The 18,597-nt window shown below is 44.4% G+C and overlaps 1 protein-coding gene across 1 annotated transcript in view; it reads left to right on the top strand.

The window, feature by feature from the left end:
- The window catches only part of MUC2 (mucin 2, oligomeric mucus/gel-forming), a 210,788-nt gene that overhangs the window by 145,214 nt on the left and 46,977 nt on the right, over positions 1-18,597 (top strand). Inside the window, exons 43-46 of the mRNA XM_069625392.1 lie at positions 3,743-5,344; positions 9,666-10,099; positions 14,361-14,535; positions 17,982-18,229. Of these exons, the coding sequence (XP_069481493.1) occupies positions 3,743-5,344; positions 9,666-10,099; positions 14,361-14,535; positions 17,982-18,229 (2,459 nt within the window). The remainder of the gene's footprint in view (positions 1-3,742; positions 5,345-9,665; positions 10,100-14,360; positions 14,536-17,981; positions 18,230-18,597) is intronic.

Genomic DNA, 18,597 nt, shown 5'->3' with positions numbered 1-18,597 from the left:
ACCTGATGCTTGCTACCCCTGACTGCAATGTGCTGCTTTCGCAGGCTTTACCTCACCAGTAAAACTAGATGATTTTTACACATATGCAGATTACAATTTCTTGTTTTGCATGTGCTAGGAATAATGTTAATATGATGCAGAGATTAAGAATATTTCTATCATAGATGCCAGCTATACCATCTTCATTATTCAATGAAGAGCAATAGCTTATATGACTAGACTTTTAAATTGCATCCAAAAGCTGACTACCCTACATGGCGATTGAATGGCCTCAAGATAGCAGGTCATCCAAAGGGCTGGCACGGTTTGTGAAGAGTTTGCCATACGACATGCTTGAGGGTGAAGTGTCCTCTTAGGCCTCTGGCCAGCACCCTGCAGGGAAGACTCCGCCGGGTCCCAGGGTCACACACATATCTTATGTGACTGGGATTTTGAATTGTATCCAGAAGATGACTACCCTACAGGGAAATTGAACGGCCACAAGACAGCAGCTCATCTAAAGAGCAGGCAGGGATTATGAACAATTGGTCATGTGTTACTTTCAAGAGTGGATGTTGTTCGAGGCTGCAGGCCAGCACCTTGGAGGGAACAATTCTCCAAGCTTTAGGACTACACACACAGCAGCAGCACTGTGCAGTTCTTCAGCTTGTACCAACATATAGGCTATTCTTGAGGACAACCTAGCGCAAGGAATTGCTGATCAGGCTTTAGCTCAGCAACCAGACAGGGAGTGCAAGCCCAACTATCAGTGAGGGGTGCTCCGTGGGGATTGGTCTATCATGTAGAGAGAGTGTGTACAGTGGCATTCACTCCTGAAAAAAGACATGGAGTGTTCTGTCACCTTTGCCGGTCTTCCAGGGAGGGATTGGGAGAGATTGCAATGTCCCTACTCATTACTCGAGAAGGGAGCTAGCAAGAAGAAAGCAGCCTGCCATTCCGAATTGAGTCTCTGCCTTAAAGACTCAGGAGTAGTGGAGGCTTTTATGCTGTGAAATAGCTGTGCTTTTTTGCTCGAACCGCCATCTTCCTTTGATTATTCCGGTATAAGACTCCCCTTTTCTTCATGTATGAAGCCAATACCATTTACTATGTCTTTACCAGTTTTCTGACATCAGTAGGTGCCCTCGCATTTTGCCCATCCGCTCTCTGGGCACCCCACGGAGGGAGATGCCGCTGATCTCATGTTTCTGGGGCCACCGGCTTAAGTACATTTCTCTCAATCAAAAACATTAAACTACACGTTTATTGTTCACCTGGCCCATTCAGTTAGAGAGTCGATGCCCCAATTCCCATCAGCATCCCTGGGAATAATAGGAGTCTGCCAATTCAGGGATGCCCATGTTTCTGGAATACCAGAAGTAGGGCTGCCTACGGCTTAAGGCCATGGATTTGCTATACTTGTGCCGAAGCATGCCGGAAATGATCTGCTGGTTGGGTCATGGATTCGCCTCTATCAACTGATAGCATGGCTAGAGGAGTGAGACCTGCATGCCATGGAACTGTGTGATAGCATCCCTGGGCAGAACAGAGGGCTACAGACCTGGCACTGAGAGGCAGAGGAAGGCTGGAGCCTGGCTGTCCCTGCATCTGGGAGAAACATGCCAGCCAGCACACTGGATGGCATGCATCTCCATAGTGATTCCATGTCATAATAGTACTTTTTGTTGCTTTGGTTGACCAGCCTTCGCCAAAAACTCTGCCCTTATTGGTCTGTGTTCTCCCATATATTTAATTTTATAAAGCTATCTCTTCATTTCCCGCGTACCACTCAGCTTTCGCCTTTAGACCATGACGCCTTTGTACCATTTTTAATATGTTTTCAATGTTAGTCCTATACACACTGCCAATTATACATTTTTTAAATGGCTACATTTGGGCGGGATTTTTGTGAAAGGTAGTCTTCAAACAGAGTTCGGGTTGCCATGTGTGGTATCATGCCTGCCAGGTGCCTACTGGATGGCCCCCCCGCTCTGTATTTCGTGGTGGTACGGCGGTTAGGAAGCTGGACTTAAGAAATGGCCTGATTCCGTCATGTTAAAGAAGGGGTGCAGGCAGGGCACACACATACGAAAAAAGGATAGAAGCAGACAACAGAGGGCCCTGGGAGGCAGATATCGGTGTGATAACAACTCGTTGAGAAGCTGGAGTAGGTCGGAAAGTAGAGAGATGGGGAGGGTGTATTTGGGGGTTCAGTGGTGCCTGTGTGCACATTCCGATTCCTGCAAGATTGAACATGGTCTTGGATGAGAAGAAAGGGGCCAGCACATCACAGTGATGTAACAGTGAACGGCCACCTCTCTCTCGCTGACATATCTCCTTGAATAGTTTTTTCTAAACATATTTGGTGCCTTGCCTCAAACCATATCCGCTGCCTTAGAGTGAGACTGGCATACCCTGAAGGGGGCAGATGGATGTCAACTGCTTTCACTAAGAATTACAATCAGTTCTTGTATTTGGGGGTGAGGCTGCCCAAAATGTTTTAACTCAAGGAAGGGGTCAGCATTAAAAAGTCTGGATTCCACGGCCATAAAGGCATTTGTGTGTAAAGCCCCCTTCTGGCCAGTCAAGGACCACTGTGGTCGTGAGACATGCCTATGTTTTCTAAGCATCCTTCATTTTGTGAAACTTAGACCTTGTACTTGTCCTTTAAATGCTTTTTGCACATTTTTTCTTTTTACGTTCTTAATGTATAATGCTGTATTCAAAGTAAATTATATTAAGCATGCACAGATCGTATAAAAAACAACACTATTGTTAAACTCAGACACATGCTTTTAAGAATAACAGTTGCAATATACAATATAATAAAACAGACATTCTCCTAGAAGCATACTTATTGATATGAGAAACGGATAGCTATACTATAAAACCATGAAAGAATAACATTTCCATTCAATCAATTAGCTTAACTAACAGCACTCAAGAATAAAACATTATTCACAGTAATAAAACCTGCTTCTAATCCTCAAAGCTCCCACCGAAAAATGTTCCAACCTTCAGCATCCATCGAGGCCCCTCACTTGATGCAGGTAAAACCATGAAAGTCAGCCTGCACCAGCGAACACTAGTCCTCCCAAGCATTGATAGTCGCAACACAAACACTCCTTTCTTCTCTGGACAAATAAAGGGCTGGCTCTCCTCCACCTTTCACGGTGAAAGTGTGGACCTTTAACAGACACCACCACTTGCTGCCCAGGTGTCTTTCTGGAGGCCATGTAGGGAGTTTTTTCCAAGTCGAGGCCAAGCTGCTCATGATGACTTACCTTTCTTCTCAAGGAGAACAGCAAGTAAAGCCATGAATGACCCATCCGGATTTTGAGTCAGGGATTCTCTTTGGGACCAGCTAGACTCCTTACGCGGGGATGTCACCTCCAGACAGTGAATGTAAGAATCATGCGCTTGTAGAGGGCTTCAATGTGTTAGAAGAATTACTTGCTCGTTCACCTACTATATCTTTACTGGGTTCGCCAATAGCAGGTCCAGTCACCTTGCCCAAAGGATGCCCGAATGGTGCGATGTGCAGAACGGCTGATCATTTTACCACTCTGTCACCATTTTGAAATGCATCCAGTTAAGTGCTGCCCATGGTTTATAGCGCGTGCATGTCCCTTTTACAGAGCTACTGGGACCTTAAACGAAGTTGATTTTTTTTAGATCAGGGAGCTGAACTAAAACGTTAATGGATGCCACTCTATGTGTACAGTTTTTCACTCTAACATCTACCTGCGTTTTCTTTCCACAGAAGAGCCTACAACGTCGCCGGCCACCATCACGGGATCAGCTGCTACCCCCTCAACTCTTCTTACAAGCCCGACACCCTCTCTTGTGACAAAAACATACAATATAACTACCATTACGGGAATACCAGTAGAGTTCAACAGTACTTCAGCACCAAACACCACATCTCCCACTACACCCACCCCTACAAAAAATACAACACGTACCACCACCCGTACACCTACTCCTACAGCAACTGCAACTACACTCACCACCACCACATCAATTGCAACACCAACAACCACCACATCCCCCACAACAACCCCTACACTTACTCCAACAGAAACTACAACTACACTCACCACCACCACATCAACTGCAACACCAACAACCACCACATCCCCCACAACAACCCCTACACTTACTCCAACAGAAACTACAACTACACTCACCACCACCACACCAACAACTACAACAACCACCACGTCCCCTACCACAACCCCTACACCAACTCCAACAGAAACTACAAGTACACTTACTACTACTTCAACAACTACAACCACCACATCGCCCACCACAACCCTTACAAGCACTCCAACAGAAACTACAAGTACACTTACCACCACTCCAACAACAACTACAACCACCACCACATCTCCCACCACGACCCCCACACCCACTCCAACAGAAACTACAAGTACACTTACCACCACTCCAACAACTACAACTACCACCACATCTCCCACCACGACCCCCACACCCACTCCAACAGAAACTACAAGTACACTTACCACCACTCCAACAACTACAACTACCACCACATCTCCCACCACGACCCCCACACCCACTCCAACTGAAACTACAAGTACACTTACCACCACTCCAACAACAACTACAACCACCACCACATCTCCCACCACGACCCCCACACCCACTCCAACAGAAGCTACAAGTACACTTACCACCACTCCAACAACAACTACAACTACCACCACATCTCCCACCACGACCCCCACACCCACTCCAACAGAAACTACAAGTACACTTACCACCACTCCAACAACTACAACTACCACCACATCTCCCACCACGACCCCCACACCCACTCCAACTGAAACTACAAGTACACTTACTACTACTTCAACAACTACAACCACCACATCGCCCACCACAACTCCTACAGCCACTCCAACAGAAACTACAAGTACACTTACCACCACTCCAACAACAACTACAACCACCACCACATCTCCCACCACGACCCCCACACCCACTCCAACAGAAACTACAAGTACACTCACCACCACAACAACAACTACAACAACCACCACGTCCCCTACCACAACCCCTACACCAACTCCAACAGAAACTACAAGTACACTTACTACTACTCCAACAACTACGACCACCACATCTCCCACCACGACGCCTACAGCCACTCCAACAGAAACTACAAGTACACTTACTACTACTCCAACAACAACTACAACCACCACCACATCTCCAACCACGACCCCTACACCCACTCCAACAGAAACTACAACTACACTCACTACTACAACAACAATTACCTCGACTGCGACAACGATATGCCACTGTTATCATGATGGAAAGATATATTTGCCAGGTAATATAACTTCTTTTGGTCCATCAAATTGCTTGGGTGAATATTCTCCTGTTCATTATTCAGATCGTGGGGTGTGTAGTGGCGTAACTCAAGCACTGTATGCGACTCGCATCCTTTCTGCATGCCCAGGATTTCATTTGCCTCCGAATTGCATCCACCTGAATCTGATAAAATAAACATCTTCTGCTTAGACATGATCTGTGCGCAACTTACCCCTGTTCTGTCACGCTGGGAGGAAATCATTCATCAGTTGTAGAACGGCGACTATTCACTCATGACCTGCGTTCGAACTGCCTGAGGTATTTACCTCAGTATTTTGATACAGTGTAGATGGCTTTTCAGAAAACAGGTATTTTCTTACTGGTAGCACCCCAAACATGAGACACTGTACAAAGTAGATTATGGTATGTGGGTCTGTGTGCGTGTGCTGGTTGAAGAGCGAATTAATGAACCAGGATGTTAAGGGGGGGGGTGTAATACATATGTAATTTGGTCTGTACTAGATGAAACACCGTACAGTTGTTTTTTATGTACAAGTTAGGGAACTGGAAACTGAAGTGCCTTTTCTACAAAAAGTCGCGGTAAGAATGAAGGTCTCCTAGTTGCAAGATCAACAATTTAACTATTTGACCATCTAGGTCCAAAGTTGTTAGTTTGACATATTAACATATTTCACCCATGTTCCCTTTTGCCATTGTATGACTTTTCTGCCCCCCCCCCCCCCGCCCTAACTGTTGAAAAGCCACCCCATTCAGCACTGGGTCTCAATTTACCTCAGCATTGCCAGTATAGAAAAGTAATCGTCTGTCATTAGCCCACCTGCAATGTTTCCTGGGCACAGCACTTTCAATTTTCCGATTGGGGGTTTTGTGAAGATAATCCAACTCTTTAATTTTCATTTTCCAGGTTGTGCTCCATTCAGAAACCGATTTACTATTTCTTTGTCCCAGGACCTAGCCCTTTCGTCTTTCAGGTGTCGAAAGCTTAATCTAGAGTGACATGAGTTTGCATTATGTCTAGCGGGCTAAAGATTATCCTAGAGTGAAATGAGTTTGCATTATGTCTAGCGGGCTAAAGATTATCCTAGAGTGACATGAGTTTGCATTATGTCTAGCGGGCTAAAGATTATCCTACAGTGAAATGAGTTTGCACTAGGTCTAACGGGCTAAAGATTATCCTAGAGTGAAATGAGTTTGCACTAGGTCTAGCAGGCTAAAGATTATCCTAGAGTGAAATGAGTTTGCACTAGGTCTAGTGGGCTAAAGATTATCCTAGAGTGAAATGAGTTTGCACTAGGTCTAGCGTGCTAAAGATTATCCTAGAGTGACATGAGTTTGCACTAGGTCTAGCGGGCTAAAGATTATCCTAGAGAGATATGTGTTTGCATTATGTCTAGCGTGCTAAAGATTATACTAGAGTGAAATGAGTTTGCACTAGGTCTAGCAGGCTAAAGATTATACTAGAGTGAAATGAGTTTGCACTAGGTCTAGCGTGCTAAAGATTATACTAGAGTGAAATGAGTTTGCACTAGGTTTAGCGTGCTAAAGATTATCCTAGAGTGAAATGTGTTTGCATTATGGCTTGCGTGCTAAAGATAATCCTAGAGTGACATGTGTTTGCTCTATGTCTAGCGTGCTAAATATTATCCTAGAGTGACATGTGTTTGCATTATGTCTAGCGTGCTAAATATTATCCTAGAGTGAAATGTGTTTCATTATGGCTAGGGTGCTAAAGATTATCCTAGAGTGAAATGAGTTTGCACTAGGTCTAGCGGGCTAAAGATTATCCTAGATTGAAATGTGTTTGCATTATGTCTAGCGTGCTAAAGCTTCCTAGAGTGACATGTGTTTGCATTAGGTCTAGCGTGCTAAAGATTAGCCTAGAGTGAAATGAGTTTGCACTAGGTCTAGCGTGCTAAAGATTATCCTAGAGTGAAATGAGTTTGCACTAGGTCTAGCGTGCTAAAGATTATCCTAGAGTGAAATGAGTTTGCACTAGGTCTAGCGTGCTAAAGATTATCCTAGAGTGAACTGTGTTTGCACTAGGCCTAGCACGCTAAAGATTATCCTAGAGTGAACTGTGTTTGCACTAGGTCTAGCATGCTAAAGATTATCCTAGAGTGAAGCGTGCTAAAGATTATCCTAGATTGACATGTGTTTGCATTATGTCTAATGTGCTAAAGATTATCCTAGAGTGAAATGTGTTTGCATTATGTCTAGCGTGCTAAAGATTATCGTCGAGTGAAGTATGCTAAAGATTATCCTAAAGTGACATCTGTTTGCATTATGTCTAACGTGCTAAAGATTATCCTAGAGTGAAATGCGTTTGATTATGTCTAGCGTGCTAGTGTAAACTGTGATTGCACTAGGCCTAGCACGCTAAAGATTATCCTAGAGTGAAATGAGTTTGCACTAGGTCTAGCATGCTAAAGATTATCCTAGAGTGAAGCGTGCTAAAGATTATCCTAGATTGACATGTGTTTGCATTATGTCTAACGTGCTAAAGATTATCCTAGAGTGACATGTGTTTGCATTATGTCTAGCGGGCTAAAGATTATCCTAGAGTGAAATGTTTTTGCATTATGTCTAGTGTGCTAAAGATTATCCTAGAGTGAAATGTGTTTGCATTATGTCTAGCGTGCTAAAGATTATCCTAGAATGAAGCATGCTTAAGATTATCCTAGAATGACATGTGTTTGCATTATGTCTAATGTGCAAAAGATTATCATAGAGTGACATGTGTTTGCATTATGTCTAGCGTGCTAACGATTATCCTAGAGTGAAATGTGTTTGCATTATGTCTAGCGTGCTAAAGATTATCCTAGAGTGAAATGTGTTTGCATTATGAGTGGCGTGCTAAAGATTATCCTAGAGTGACATGTGTTTTCATTATGTCTACCGTGCTAAAGATTATCCTAGAGTGAAGCGTGCTAAAGATTGTCCTAGAGTGACATCTGTTTGCATTATGTCTAACATGCTAAAGATTATCCTAGAGTGAAATGTGTTTGCATTATGTGTAGCGTGCTAAAGATTATCCTAGAGTGACATGTGTTTGCATTATGTCTAGCGTGCTAAAGATTATCGTAGAGTGAAGCGTGCTAAAGATTATCCTAGAGTGACCTCTGTTTGCATTATGTCTAACGTGCTAAAGATTATCCTAGAGTGAAATGCGTTTGCATTATGTCTAGTGTGCTAAAGATTATCCTAGAGTGAAATGAGTTTGCACTAGGTATAGCGTGCTAAGGATTATACTAGAGTGAAATGTGTTTGCGCTATGTCTAGCGTGCTAAAGGTTAACGCAATGGTAACGTGACACCAACATACAGCACAAAATGGCAGCACCTTTGTGCTGTGCTCCTTGGCGTTCCATCTACATTCTCTGCACATTGAGCCTAAACTGCTGGAATGATGGATCACTCTGCTGCCCAGCGTCTAGTGAAGGTAGCTCGGTTCCATAGTCACTCCTCTTCACGCCTGATAAATATAGATATTTGGGTGATACTCCTAATCCTCTTGCCGTGTTTCACTGCTTTCAGACACAAGAGACCTATTTCAAACGGACCTAGGATATAGTCTTTTGCCGTGTCTGCATAGGGGCATTCATCACAAGAACTCAAGGACAATGCTTGGTCAATGCAAAGTCTTATTCGTATTTTGGAAATCTTCAGACATGGGTAACGAGTTGGTTTGACAATGGTCATGAAGGTGTTGACTTGGGCTGTTCCATTTGTTGTTGTTGCTTTTCATCAGTAGACTAATTTGAGCAGATAGGCATAGCCATGGACTTCTTTGTTCTGCAAGATCACTGGTGCTATTCTATGATCTGTCAACGCGCTTGAATGTGCTCAAACAATGACCTAATTTTGCCACGCTTGTTCTCCAGAGATGGCCCGTCCACAGAAAGGCAGGGGTAGGGTGGGCATTGTCATTGTACTTACCTCATTGGAAGACAGTTTTCATTTAAGGCACTGACGTGGGTAGGAATGAAGGTGCTTCAATATAAGAATAAAGATGAGTTTGGGAGGTGAGTGTGCGTGTCTGGGTCTCAAAATAGAACTCATGTCCCCTACTACTACTGACAAGCTCCAAGGTGAGCGGCCAAGGATTGCATGGGCATGGAAGATGCATGGCATTCTCATACTGTAAACTGGGGAAGAATCTTAAATGGAAGGGAAGGGAGTGACACTGTATACTGGTAGGACTTTGGTATCGATTTCAATTAATGGGGGAACGGCAGTACATGGTTTCTTTTACCAACAAACTAAAATGAATAAATGAGTCTATTGATGACGAGGCACTGACTCTCTTTATAAATTATTCAGGTGATCTCATATATACTGGCAGCCAAGGCAATTGGTGTTATGCAGCTCATTGCGATCCGGAATGTAATACCATCTACAGTGACTGGATCTGTAGCACTACTCCGACAACCAAAACTCCAACAACCACAACTACAACAACCACCACTCCAGAACCTACAACCCCAACAACCACAACAACAACCACCACAACTCCAGAGCCCACAACTCCAACAACCACAACTTCAGAGCCTACAACCCCAACAACCACAACAACAACCACCACAACTCCGGAGCCCACAACTCCAACAACCACAACTTCGGAAACCACAACACCAGAAACAACTCCTGGAAGCACAACTCCTAAACCTCCACCAAGCATCACCTCTACTACCAAACCGACTACATTCCCAAGCACAACCAGGCCGCCAGGTTGTCCTTTCGATCCACCAAGAGCGGTACGTAAATAGAATGTGTTAAACAACTGTAATGATATGTTATTTTATCAGCGTTTTAGCCAACAACATAAATTATATGACTCAGACGTAACACCAGGGGTTAAATGATGCGATTCTTTCAGTCTGATGGTAGAATATTTAACGTATGCATTGCAGCAGCTGCCAGAAAAATACAGCAACTCCAGACAAAGTGTGGGAAAAGGTGAACTCATTTGTGTTGTTGTTTCTTTGTTGAGCATGTTTCACTTAGTCCAGTTTTAATTCTGGTGCCCTACCAACCTGCTACCTTTTTGCCATTGCTTGTTATGGCTCGAGTGCTGGAGGATTGCCAGAGTTTGGCTTGGGGACATATTTCTTGAGAACGTTATCACTTTGCCAAGGTTGTTGTCTGGCACTTGATACCAGTGACCAGTAGCTACTATTCTCCAACGACCATTGTAGTACCCATGAATTGCACCGTTGTTTCAGTCCACGCCCTTACACACAGGGGTTCCAAAGTTCACAACTGAGTTCCATTTATTTATTTACTTGTTATGGAGTTTTATATCTTGGCCGAATGTAAAACTGAATCAACTCTATACACCGTGTAATTTTCAAAGTGCAGGCGATGGAACAACATGGCGGCCCTAGTGCGAAGAAAATATCTGTATTTGTAACGACTTTCTAAATTGCAGGTAATTGTAACACATTCTGATATGCAGTAGGTCATTGTTCCAAACTAGTGGTCCAGTCAAAATGCACCAGGAGCCAACTATAGAGACTGGCTGAACTCTAGAAATCGATGGATAGGCATCGTATGTAAAGGGCAGAGTATATGTCCTGATTTTCTCTGATCGACACACGTGGCTCGACGGGTAAGACCCTGGTACATGACGCATCGTCCTTTTAATTGGGTACCCAAGCTTGTAGCCAAAGGAATGATGACAAGTATTAAAATATTGGTCCAAGGATTTGGGTTCACGGCTTATCAAAATGTAGCTTTTGCAGCCCTTCTAGACGTGCAATATCTGAAAGGTGATTGTTTAGGTGAGAATACATTAATTTAATCTACGACTAATTCAGGTAATTTGGTTATAAGTAACCATTTTCTGGAGCAGGATGAAAGGTAACACCTTCTTTAGGGTCAGTGTTTCAAAGTTGAATGCCTTTTTGATTGGCTCGATTTACTGATGGAGCCAATTTGCCAATGGAGCGCCTTGCGGTGATGCAGCTCTCAGATATATGGTGTGTAATGATTTCATCCATTCGTACATTCATGGTTTTGTATATGTTTGTGTGGTGAGTGGTCTGTGTTTGTGTGTGCACGTGAATAATGGGCATCAAAGCTAGGTGAAAAATTAATAATCTGCAACATACCTCAGAATGAAACTGATTATTTTTAATATGTAGCAGATCTAGAAGGCGAGCCGGGTATTATGCAGAGTAGAGCTCTGTGTGAGTTTAGGTATTATTCGAAATGAACCTCTGAAGATGAGTAGAGCTTTGTGTGAAACTGGGTACTATCAAGACCAATGATCTGATGGAACATTTGTAGTATCATGAACACATTTTAGAGATAGTTATTGTATTATGTGAAGAGAGCACTGAATTAGTCTGTGAAATCCCATTAGCAATCTCACTGTGAGTTTGGACGTTATCAGGTGCAGATCTCACCATGAGTCTGGGCATTATCAGATGCAGATCTCTACGTGAGTCTGGACGTTATCAGGAGCAGATCTCACCATGAGTCTGGACGTTTTCAGGGGCAGATCTCACCATGAGTCTGGACGTTATCACGAGCAGATCTCACCATGAGTATGCACGTTATCAGGAGCAGATCTCACCATGAGTCTGGGCATTATCAGATGCAGATCTCAACGTGAGTCTGGACGTTATCAGGAGCAGATCTCACCATGAGTCTCGATGTTTTCAGGGGCAGATCTCACCACGAGTCTGGACGTTATCAGGTGCAGATCACACCGTGAGTCTGGATGTTATCAGTTGCAGATCTCACCGTGAGTCTGGATGTTATCAGGTGCAGATCTCAACGTGAGTCTGAACGTTGTCAGGAGCATAGCTCCACGTGAGTCTGAACGTTGTCAGGAGCAGAGCTCACCGTGAGTCTGGACGTTATTGGGTGCAGATCTCAACGTGAGTCTGGACATTGTCAGGAGTAGATCTCAACGTGAGTCTAGACGTTATCAGGAGCAGATTTCAGTATGAGTCTGGACCTTATCAGGTGCAGATCTCAACGTGAGTCTGGACGTTATCAGGAACAGATCTCACCATGAGTCTGGACGTTATCAGGTGCAGATTTCAACGTGAGTCTGGACGTTATCAGGAGCAGTTCTCACTGCGGGTCTGTACGTTATCAGGTGCAGAGCTCAATGTGAATCACAATGTTATCATGACCAGATTTCACTGTGAGTCTGGATCCTAGGAAGATCTCTGAGTGAGTCTTAGTATTATCAGGTGCTTAACTCCAATTGACCGTTAGGTATTATCAAGTGCTATGGTCCATTATAATTTCAAGCATTATTAGGACCAGTGCTCCAAGTAAATCTTTGTTATTTTCAGTAGTACAACGCTGAGGGTGTCAAGGCATTAGGCATAGAGCTCAGTGTGACTTTGGCTAATTTATGGCATAGAGCTCTGGAAGAGTATGTTTATGCAAACAAATTTATGAGTGAGGCTATAAACGATCAGAACCTCAAGCCTGGGTACAGCTGGGTATTATGAGGAGCAGAACTCTAACTGAGTATTTGATATATTTGTATCTGGTCGCTAAATAATTCTGGGTATTATAAGGGGCAATGATCTCAGTATTGTTAAAGGTATAGCTGCGAGTATACCTGAGATTGATTAGGCACAGACCTCAGAGGGAGTAATGCTTATTATCAGAGGCAGAGTTCTGGGTTAGTGGGTATGTTGACAATAGCTGAGATCAAAGCAAGTCTGGGTATTACCAGGAGCAATGCTCTGAAAGAACCTGAGTAATATCAGGATTATAGTTTGGATGGAGTGTGGATATTTCTATGGTTAGCATACTGGAAAACACTTCTGTATTTTCTGAAATGACACTCTCACTGCGTCTAAGTTTAACTTTAGGCAGACCACTAAATAAGTTTTTGGATTATTGGGGTGTGAGCTTTGAGTTAGCTTTGGTAGTATCAGGAACAGAGATCTGAGCGAGCTTGAGTATTATCAGTTACAGTTCTGAGGATGCATGGGACCTGTGAGCTATATGGGTATTATCATAAGGGTACAACGTCCTTTCATCAACAGTATTGTCGACGGGTGTTTCTATGAAAAATGTTTGCCGAAAAAACTTGTTGAAAAATATATGGGGGAGTGGGAAAGGGCATATAAAGATTTGGGGGGTTGGTAAGAGTAAAAAAAAGGTAGTGGGCCGTAGGTTTGTGGGGAGGGGGGGCATCCCAAAAATAAAAAATACACATTTCGATGATTCTTGTCAGAAATATTTTTTCGTAAAAAGACCCGTCAAAAAACTGTTGTCGATGAAATGACATAGAACCATCATAAGTGTTTTGTGAGACATTGTATTTTCTGGAACACATTTCTCAGTGAGTATTGGGAATTCGAAGAAGCAGAATTCTGAGTGAGTATTGCTTTTGATTGTTTCCAAACCATTTAAGGTATAAAGTATCTTAATAATAAATATTAATCCCAATTCATGTAAGGTTGACAGGGAGTTCTAAGGACCAGCTACTGCTCGGGCTAGTGAACTGGGTTCTCATTGTCACTCTGGGCAGCACCATCTCAGAGGACAATAGAAGGGCACCAGATCCTGTGGCTGGGACTAGACCCAGCCCATTCAGCCGGCATCCTGTCCTACCCCAAATCCACAGGTTTCCTTAATGAATGGCTGACTCGCCCTTGAAAAGTATGCATGAGATGAGTCAAGGATTTGCATCACACTTTTACCTCTTTTATCAGGTGCATATTAACTGTTCAGCTCCTGCAATCAAGATGTTCTTTGCCCATATGTTTATATGCCACACGAAGGCCTTGCATTGGTCCTTCTCACCTTCATCTGTCTCTTCTTCTGTCTGCTCTCCTCCTCATCTCACTCAATCTTCCCACTTCGCCGTTAGTTGTCTAATCTCCCTGTCATGTTACTCTTTTTCTCCTTGCTCTGTCTACAAATTGCTTCTATCTCCTCAAATCTTTCATTATCTATCATTAGTTGCAACCCTCTTTGACCTTTATTTCCTCACCGTTCATCAAGTTCGTTCTTCCTCTCTATTCCTTTGAACTGCAGCCCAATGAAACCTGGGTGCTGTGTAACTGCACAATGGCACGGTGTCTTGAAAACCACACAGTTGAGATCTTTGAAGTTGAGTGCAAGCCTCCAGAGAAGATCCAGTGCGCCAGCGGCCGTCCTCCAGTGCCCGTGCTGGATGATGACAAATGCTGCTGGCACTGGGAGTGCGACTGTAAGTACTCACTGCCATCCTGTTTATATCTGGCTCCATGAAAACATGCCATCAATCCTGTAAAGACGAAGAGGGTGAAAGAGCACTAGAATATGTAGATCACTGCGCTGATCATGTTTGTTAGTGATTGTGCAACGTTTCTGTAATCTGCTCTTCTTCTTCTTTCTGTTGCTCTTTCCAGTCTGAATTATCAAGGCTCTCTGGCTCGTAGGATCTTTACCTTTTGTATCACCATGTTTTTCCTGTTTGTGTGATGTGTGTATGTATGTATTGTATGTCTATGGCATAAACGTAACTGGTAGCAACAGAGCCCCACAAAAAAGGTGCGTACAGGGTACAGCGTTCGAGGAAAAGGGAGTAAAGTATTCCAAGTGGATTGTTGGGCCTGTCAGTGATTCAGTGGTAGACAAGAGGCCCTGTGAAGCAAAGGTTCTTCAGTTCCATTCTGATGTGTTGGCGAGGGGTTGTTGGCCATGTCAACAGAGGGTGTTTATTCCAGAGTCCTGTTCTGGAGCAAAGGAAGGCCAATTTTCTAAACGTCCCTTTCTTGCATTGCTTTGTCTTCAGCCTGGTAATGTTGTTGCTGCTGGTAGTGTGTTGGCTTTCTTAGAAGGACAGTGTTTTAGCCAGGCATTAAGGTGCCTCATTTTTTAAAGATGATACAGGCTTGGGGGGGGTAGTCGGTGCAAATGGTTCAGAATGGGGGAAATTTCGGACATGTGACACTTGCAAGAAGGGTGCTGCTGCCATAAAGGTGGGAGTGGAAGGAAGCCTGCAGGATGGTTCGGAAACCCAGGGCTGGGGTGAACGTTTTGATTCTGTGGAAGAGTGACAAGTGGACCGGGTTGTCTGTGTTTTCTTGAAATGAAGCTTGAAGGAGAAGTCACATGAATCCCAGTGACTTAGGTCAGGGTGATAGTTGGGATGAGAATCCATCAAGCTCCATTTCCGTCAACCACCTCTTGGCTAGAGCTCACTTGGTGGCATTTCCCAGTAGGATAAACCCACTTTGAGCATGTTCACATACAGGACTGGATGAGGGAGCGGCGGCATCTCAATCGATGTCTGTCAATGACACATACTATTTAGGTTTTGGCTTTATGTAGCTAAATAGGTTTGCACATGTGTTCTATTTTTGTCCCAATATATGTTTCCAGTTTCTGTGTTTTTTGGCTGCCAGTGCCAAAGGCTCATCTAGTTTGTGTGATTGTGTCTTTCTATGACGCCATACTCTTTCAGTCTCTATGTTCATATATAATGACCGCATGTCTGGGCCATCATGCACATACCACTCTTGTGATCTTTGAGTTTCTGCGCCACCATGCTCTTTCTTTTATATTATCTTATGGTTGACTATGCTAAATGCTCTTGAGGATCCTCTGCTTGTTGATTGTCTGTACCATCCTATTGTTCAATGATCTTTAGCTGTCTGTTCCATTGTGTTTAGCCAGTCTCATGATCCTGAGCTGTCTGCACGATAACATCTTCCAGTCTCTGTGTTATTCAGCGATCTTTGGATGTCTTTCCAGTATATCTGATCAGTTTTATTTTATTTATTTATTAAGCATTTGTTAGGCGCCTGTACAACAAAAAATGTTTCAAGGCGCCACAAGGCAAAATGGTGAGGGAACAAGGGGAGGAAAAATAATGGCAAAACACAGAAAATAAACAATCGTGGTCCTGCCAGGCCTTGTGGCATTCAGACGCGTAAGTGCTTTGATGAGAAGGGCAGGAGAAGGGGGAGGTGGAGGGAGCAAGGTATGGGTAAGTTCTGGTGAGACCCTGGGAGGGAAGTGCTGAGGGTTTCAGGGGAGGAACCGCTGGCTAAGTACTAGGGCAGGGGAATCCGACGGGTGGGATGAACAGCTGCCCGATAAGGGGCCTGCAAGGGTAGTGCTGGGGGGGAGGGGTGCTGGTGTCGACAGGGCATGGGCCTGCTACCAGTGAGATTCATGAAGGTCCAGGCCGCCAGTCTCAGCGGCAGAGAGGTGATTAGCCGGAAAGGAAAAGAGGGAAGGAAGTAGAAGAAAACAGAGTTTGGAGACATTTCCGGAACTTAAGGTGGTCGGGCTCAAGTCTCGGAGGGGCAGGGAGGCTGTTCCAAAGAGAGGCTCCAGCCGAAGAGAGGGACCTAACCCCATTCTCTGCTTGGAGAAGCATTTGACAAGCAGAGACTTGAAGTTAGAGGAGCGGAGGTATCTAGCAGGGAAGTATTTAGGGAGAGAAAGTTAGAGATGGCGTGGTTCCAAGCCCCAGAAAGCCTTGTGGATGATGCAGAGGGTCTTGAATTAGATTCTTGAGGCCCCCAGGAGCCAATGGAACGATTTTAGGGCTTGAGAGATACAGTCCTTGGGCTTGAGACCAATGATAAGCCTTGCAGCCCTATTCTGAATTAGCTGGAGGGGGAGTAGGGAGGGAAGGGGGAGATTGAGGAAGAGGCTGTTGCAGTAGTCCAGCCTAGAGAGGACCAGAGTTCTGGAAACATAGAGCTTCTGGGGGACGGTAAGGAAAGGGAGAATGCTTCTGAGGAGGTGAAGCTGGAAGTGGACCTTCTTGACAAAGTCCAAGATGTGAGGGATGAAGGAGAGGGAGGAGTCGAAGAGGACCCTGAGGTTTTTGGCCTCAAGAGAAGTTGAGGGTGGAGGGCCCAGGGAGGGCATTCACAGGGTAGAGGGTCCAAGGAGGGCAGCAAGAGGGTAGGAGGGAAACAGGGCATGGGTGTCCTAATAAGATGGATCTCCATCTTACTGGCATTAAGACGGAGGTCATTAGCCGCACACCATGTCTGGATAGCGGTCAGACACTGGGGGATGAGAGAGGAGGAAGAGCAGGAAGATGAAGGAAAGCAGGGTGTCATCTGCGTAACACTGGAAATGAGGACACCGCAGGCAGAGAGTGAGGTGGTGGAGGAGGAAAGGCCCAGCTTGAACTGGGAGGGGCGGTTAGTGAGGAAAGAGGTCATCCAGTACAGTGCCCGATCTGTGATGCCAAGGGTATCAAAGAGCCGTTGATGAGGATAGAATGGTTGACTGTGTCAAAGGCAGAGGAGAGACTGAGGAAAATGAGAACAGAAAGGGAGTTGGAGTCAAAATTTACAGGCTGTCCATGCTACTCCACATTTCATTTTTTAATGAATGATGGTGGTCTCTACCAAGATGTATGTATGATGTATGATATTTTATTTGTATCGCACTAGTACGCAAGTGTTTCAGAGCGTGACAAGGCAAGGGAGGGGAACAGGGGAAAACAAACAACGATCTTACTAGGCACAGTGACATTGAGAACATGCCTCTTAACTATTTGTTTGTTCTTGACTTCCTGTGCTTCATGCATACTTCCATGCCCATTCACCTCAGGAGCCTTTGTGGTATCCAAGCAACCACACTTTCTGAACTGAAGGCACTTTTATTATCACTGATCCCATAATTATTTCAATCTCTGTGTAGGCCATTGCACAGGCTGGGGAGATCCTCACTATAAGACCTTTGACGGGACCTACTACAGCTATCAAGGCAACTGCACCTACATCCTGGTGAAAGAGATTGAGCAAAAAATAGATAACTTTGGTGTCTACATTGACAACTATCACTGCGACGCCCGCGACAAAGTCTCGTGCCCGCGTACCATCATCGTGACCCATGAAACCCAGGAAATACAAATTAAAACGGTTAACCAGATTCCGCTCAGAGTGGAGGTAAGTGCTGTTTTCACTCATTTCCAAACTTTGACAGTGTTCTTAGAATACCCAGAAACAAAGTTCCCAATTCCTTGCACAGCCAGAGCCAGAGTCCCAAGCCGGCACTGGTGTATCTGCTACAGGCCCAGTCTGTCTCTGCCTCATGCTTCCACTTTGCCACCTCAATACAATGCTTGAGGTTAAGTCTATGTTGTGTGCTATGTAGCTCTACATCCACTAACTTTTCGTGAGTACCCGATACTCCAACAGATGGAGGGTCCGCTACTTTCTTTCCCTAAGTGCCATCCTCCTTTTCCTGGAAAAACCGTCTTTGTATTCTCCCATACTGGTCGCATGTGATCTGTTCAGATGCTGGTGCCCTTCAT

This window comes from Ambystoma mexicanum, chromosome 11 (genome assembly GCF_040938575.1).
Source record: "Ambystoma mexicanum isolate Mex_15411 chromosome 11, UKY_AmexF1_1, whole genome shotgun sequence".
In the NCBI taxonomy this organism is placed as follows: domain Eukaryota; kingdom Metazoa; phylum Chordata; class Amphibia; order Caudata; family Ambystomatidae; genus Ambystoma; species Ambystoma mexicanum.
This window is presented reverse-complemented; position numbering and strand designations above follow the sequence as displayed.